Source organism: Vigna unguiculata, chromosome 11 (assembly GCF_004118075.2).
Source record: "Vigna unguiculata cultivar IT97K-499-35 chromosome 11, ASM411807v1, whole genome shotgun sequence".
Taxonomy (NCBI): Eukaryota; Viridiplantae; Streptophyta; class Magnoliopsida; order Fabales; family Fabaceae; genus Vigna; species Vigna unguiculata.
The window spans coordinates 5,068,221-5,074,744 of NC_040289.1; the positions used below are offsets into that span (position 1 = coordinate 5,068,221).

Consider the following 6,524-nt stretch of genomic DNA (forward strand, 5'->3'; position numbering starts at 1 on the left):
CAGCCTGGGCGTTTGCAGCTGGTCCAGGGATGAAAGTTGTGGCTGAGTTCGACCTTTCTAGAAATTCTTTGAGAACCTCGTCATCTACTGCCAATGCCTCCAACAGATCCATTATTGAAACAAGATGGACTTCCCTTTAGAAGTGGGTTGAGAAAACTGTGAAGTAAACCTTCCCAATACGAGATGTACTTATGACGTTGAGAGATACTTAGCCAGATCATCTTACTGTTATATATGGAAAAATATAATGCAGAATTACAACTTTGCCCTTCACTTGCTTTTTGAACACGCCAGACTTAATGCATACCATTCAAGTTGTTCTGTTTCATTGCATTAGACGCGTCCCTCCACCCACCACCCTAAAATCATTTACGCAACATTAAATGGGTTTTATTGCATTGCATTGAACCACCATCTTAGAAATTAGGGTTTCATTGAAGCAAAATAATAACATGGAAATGAGCAATAAATGTTGAAGGACTACTTCCCAACTGCTCAAACAAGTTTACTGCAAACCATCAAACAATGTAAGTGTTTCGTTTCGATTTATTTATTTCAGATGCCATTTCGTACGAAACCTTATTTAATGAACACTGAACCACTGATGTGAGGGTTTTTGTATAAATTTTCTTCAATGGATGTCTCATGGAAGAACTTTTCCACACTTATGAAAAAACTATTAATGCTCATCGTTATAAAGATCAAATTTTTATGTTGAAAAGGAAGGAATCCTTTGAATATATTAACTTTTAAGCAACTTGTATGGTCATGAGTTATATGATAACTTACATACATGGGCTTTCATCATGATATTCGATTTTTTGAATAACAGATGGAGGACGATGAACAAAACAACGTTATGGGTTTGGAGGACATAACTTTATTACACATAGAGGGGGGTACAAGAAGTGTGACTCAAGAGCACTGCAATGATGACTACCATCATTCAAAGCACTTTGATGAAGTTTTATGTCCATATGTTGGGATGATTTTTGAAAGTGCTGATGAAGTGAAGAATTATTACAGAGAGTACGCAATTAAATCGGGTTTTGGAATTAGAATAAGAACATCTAAAAAGGACGTTGACAACCAAATGTGTTACTTAAAGTTAGTTTGTTCCCGTGAGGGGAAATGTGTGTCTTCCATTGCACCTGAAATGAAGACTCTTCCAACACAAAGAAAGCAATGTCTAGCACGCATGACAACAGTTCGAAAGCAAGATATGTGGATGATTAGCAGTGTGGTAGATGAACATAACCATGACGTTAGTCCAACAAAATCCAGGCTTATTCGTGGGAATAGAAAGCTGAATATGCAAGTCAAAAGGACCCTTGACCTAAATGACCAAGCCGGTGTTCGCATTAATAAGAGCTTTCGGTCCTTGGTGTATGATGCAGGGGGATTTGAAAATTTACAATTTGTGGAACGAGACGCTAGGAACTACATTGGTAAGCAAAGACGTGCATTAGGGAAGGAAGGTGACGGACAAGCTTTGTTAAACCACTTTTCAACTATGAGGGAATTGAACAAAGATTTCTTTTTTGAAATTGATATGGATCCAGATAATCGCATTAGCAACGTATTTTGGGCTGATGCTAGGAGTAGGGTTGCCTTTATGGAGTTTGGGGATGTTGTATCATTTGATACAACGTACTTAACCAATAAGTACGACATGCCATTTGCACCATTTGTTGGGGTTAATCACCATGGTCATTCAATCTTACTAGGTTGTGGACTTCTATCTGCAAAAGACAGTAGTACATTTGTGTGGCTATTTCGATGTTGGTTGCGATACATGGGAAATAAATCCCCTGAAGGCATTGTCACTGATCAGTGCAAGGCTATGCAAAATGCAATCCAAATGGTCTTCCCCAACACACGACATCGTTGGTGCCTTTGGCACATAATGAAGAAACTTCCCAAAAAATTGATTGGTTATACAAACTACAAGGAAATCAAGCATACCATGAAGCAATTGGTGTATGAATCATCTACTGCAGAGGATTTTGAGAGTGGATGGAATAATTTCATTGAACTGTATGACCTACAACTAAATGAATGGTTGCACACCCTATTTGAAGAAAGACATCGATGGGTGCCATGTTATTTGAAATGTGATTTTTGGGCTGGCATGTCGACAACACAAAGAAGTGAGGGGATGAACGCCTTCTTTGATGGGTTTATTAACTCTACAACCACACTCCAACAATTTGTGGTTCAATATGACAACGCCCTTCGTTCCAAGGCAGAGAAGGAGTACGAGGCGGACTTCAGTTCTCTTAATACTACCATTCCCTATGGATCTCAATCATTTATCAAGAGGCAATTTCAGGAGGAATACACTCATGCAAAATTTGGGGAAGTGCAAAACGAATTTCGGTGCAAAATGAACTGTAACGTGAAAAATGTTGCATTTGATGGGATTAGGACAAAATATTTTGTCAAAGAAGCTTTGATATGGAAAGATGAAAGTGCAGACAAGATGCATGAAATTATATTTGATCCTTCAACAAAAGACATTGAATGCCCTTGTCGACTGTTTGAGTTTAGAGGTATTCTTTGTCGACACAGCCTAATGGTCCTTGCACAAGAAGATGTTAGATGTGTTTCACAAAAGTATATTCTTGGTCGGTGGAGCAAACGGATACGTAGAAGGCATACTTTGATACGAGCATCATACAACACTAAGAAAGACGAACCAAATGTTAAGAGGTATGACTTTTTGTATAAGAAATTTTATGACATTGCTGAGGTTGCATGTGAAAGTCAAAGTGGAACAGACTTCCTTGTTGACCAACTGGAGTCGTTGTCAAAAAATGCATCCATAAGAGATGCGGGAGCAACTTCATTAGGGGCTCAAAAAGACATGTCTTCTACACCTAATACTGCGGTTGAACACAACAATATACTAAGCCCAGCCCATGTGAAAAGAAAGGGTCGACCACGAGGATTAAGGATGCAATCAACCGTTGAAAAGATTGGCAAAAAAAAGATACGTAAGGCTGCAAGGAAAAAAGCATGTAGGGATGGAATCTCAGTCCATCACGGTGACCTTGGGACTTCTACTAAACAATCTACTGGTGCAGAAAGGCATGGAAGAGATATAAACATGGTAAGTTTTATTGTAATAAGTAGGTTTACTGAGTTATACAAAGTCATTAATTATTTTAAATTATGCAATTGCCAGGTTTGTGATTTGCAGTGCACAGGCTTTGTATCCTTGTTGACATCAGTAGAAAGCACACAACTTTGTCATGAAAGTCAACACATTTTTAGGTGAGATTCAGATCTGAGATCTTTAATTAAAAATACACTTCATCACTACTACCTATTATGACAATAGGTTTTATGTTACGTGCAGGAACTAGTTTGCAAAGAAAATCTACTTTTGGATTGGTTGACCTAATCAACATGGCATAACCAAAAACCTTTTGATTTTGGATTATGTGTTTGTGAATGACATGTTTAGTTATGGACATAATTATTTTGCTTTCAATTTCAATGTGGGTGACCTTCACTGCAGTGTATCCTTGTACAAAAATATTGTCATGGATCACCACTTATTTTGTCAAGACTCATCACATTTCGCCAATGCTGACAAATGTTATTAAAAACGTTTACCCTACAATTATTTTGATGGATGTATTTTATTGCATTTAAAATGCATGTGGAAGGAATGGTAGTTTTCGAGTGGATATATGGTGATTTTTATTCATCTCGCTTGCACAACAGACAAATTTTTATTCTAATGATTTCAGTTCAGGTTTTAAATACCCAATTTTAAAAGCATATTGAATTAACAGCACTTCCTATGAAGGAGTTGATTTATGACATTGCATATCTGATTCAAAATGATATAACTTCAATTTACTTAAAATGAGCACGTCGAATTCAGTGTATAGTTGGTTTCATTTATTTGGTTAACTAAATTATTTATCTCTTTGGAGAGAACTTTCTTTTAAACAAAACAACATAATTAATTTTTACTCCATCACTTAAGTAAGTTAAAGGTCATGTCAGTTTAATCATTGCACATGAAATAAATCATTCAATTCAGAACAAGAGTGCAAACTACCTTGTTAAATGAACATCTTGTCATTTTAATCATTGTAAATGAAACGAACATTGTTTTCAATTCTGGACACACTATATTATTTATCAAACAACCCAATATTGACATAGAAAGTTGCACTTCCATTTCACATGGCCACAAAATTACATTAATAATTGTTGTCAAATACATTTATAAATTTTGATGTCAATATTTAAAAGCATAATCAATCTACAAAATATTCAAAGGACCACTGCACAAAATATTCATAGTACTAATTCCTAAGGTATGGTTGAAATCTTTGAAGAACAGTCTCTCTATGCAAATTTTCTAGGTCAAGCAACCATTCACAAATGTAATGTTGTCTCAAATGTTGCAGCTCCTCCTGTAATTCACAAAATAATCAGAAAATTCCTATTTAAATACCTTAATTTAAGGAAATGAAAGTTGAAGGCAACCACTAGGTTTTCGTACTTACACAAGAGTATGAAGGCATGTTCTTTCCATCAAATCTTTTAAGTCCATCCCACATCTGAAGATACTTTAAGACCAAAATGCCACAGTCATGCCTGGAATCACCAAAAATTAAATGTAATCAAATATACACAAATTTTTACAATGTCGTTGCCAATATATAACATCGACGTCTATACAAATTTGGTTGATGAGGAAGGTCGTCAATGACTAGTTCAAATGTTGGTTTCATTTGGTTCTTATCATTCATCAGAAGCCAAAAAAGGTTCTCCACAGATTCAAAACTTCCCTAATCAAAGGGCAATTTATTTCCAACACCTTGTCCAGAGACAAACACCATCTAAATGGTGTTCCTTCAATCCGCTTACGGTGGGTTGCTTTGAGTACATTGTTTACTTCAACAATGTATTTCGTATCACAACGATGCACGATCCTCACCTATAATACATGACAGTACAATTTAGTTAAACAATTAGTAAACATAATTTCATTTAAATGGTCCTAAGGGGTGAAAATTGACCTGGGCATCCATCTCCATCTTCGTCTTCTTACCCTTATTCCATGAATGCGGAGAAGATTTCACTTCCCTTTTCCCTGCCATATAACTAATTCAACTATTAATCAATTCTAATAACTAAGACCAAAATAGATAAGTAAGCACGAAAAAATGTTACATAATACTTTTAATTATCAATAATATCCATACTACTGAATTCATTCAAGTAAATTCATGGGATCAAAAACTTATAATCTAAAGTGAAAACCCACAAACACTAACAATTCAGATTTTGTATCAAAGTTAAAATTAGATTATCTTCTTTATAAAAGGTACTGCATTATCAATGACTAAATTAGATTAAGTACAAGGTACTTCATTATGAATGAATAAATAATAGTTTTGAACTAGTTCTATTTGGGAGAATTAAAATCAGTATTTTCTTTTTCATTCAAAACTACATATACCAACTGATAGCATAAATATGGATTTCAATTCTTTGATGATTCATGAATTGGTATGATTTCCTATCACTGACAATGGTGTAAGGCTTACAACAACAGAAAATAAGTAAATTACTTGGTAGTCACAGCTCCTACTATTTATTCTATTACAGATTCGTGAACTGCATGAATTATGAAGGTATTAGGATAAGGATGCTAAGTCCAACAGTAAAATACTTCTAAACACAAATGCAGTCACCACAAATTCATAAGAAATCATCCCGTCAATATTATAATTAAATAACACACTACCAATCAAAACCTACATTCAACACAATGATTATCATGAAAATCTTAAAAAAGTAAGTAAACAGTGATATTAGAGAGACATTTTTTATCAAATCCACCATTATTAGACATACATTTTTCGAGGCCACACCAAAACGATACAACCACGACGTCAATGATTTGGGGAAAACAAAAAAATCATACCTTGAACCAAATGGAAGAATACCCTGCAAATGGAGAACACTGTGATATTAAAAAACCCCTTTCACTGGAAAACCCTAAACACTTACCATACACACAACAGCACAAAGAAGTTACCTTTCCGTGTTTAGGGGCGGTGGATTTTCGAAGGAGACCACCAAAATGGTGGACTGCGCACGGACGGGGGACCTCGCAGGCACGGTTGTGTTCGCAAGGATGGCGGACTTCGTCGTGGTGGTGGATTTTCGAAATGGACGATGGACTTCGTGCCTGCGCTGTGGACTTCGAAGGGGTGTGGCAGTTCAGAGGTGCGATGAAGCGGTGGAGAACAAAAGTGTTGGTATGGAACCCGTGAAGTTTCTGCAAATGTCTGCGAAGTGAAACTTTTTCCCTCTCTTTTCAATTTCACAAAATGCCCGTTAGTTGACGGCAACACGTGAAAGGGAAACTTAAGTTCAGATTTCTACACTCACGTGCCACTCCACTTGTTTCAATTAAAAAAAAATGAAAAATTTAATTCCACGTAAAGTAGTCGATTCAGTAGTCAAATTGGGTAGTAACTGTAACATTT

The 6,524-nt window shown here is 35.9% G+C and overlaps 1 protein-coding gene across 1 annotated transcript; it reads left to right on the forward strand.

Moving 5' to 3' along the window:
- The first annotated feature begins 832 nt into the window (after nucleotides 1–832).
- On the forward strand, nucleotides 833–3,406 carry LOC114170118 (protein FAR1-RELATED SEQUENCE 5-like). Its single transcript, XM_028055605.1, has 2 exons — nucleotides 833–3,112; nucleotides 3,362–3,406. The coding sequence occupies exons 1-2, from the start codon at nucleotides 833–835 to the stop codon at nucleotides 3,404–3,406; spliced, it is 2,325 nt and encodes a 774-aa protein (XP_027911406.1).
- Nucleotides 3,407–6,524: the final 3,118 nt, after the last annotated feature.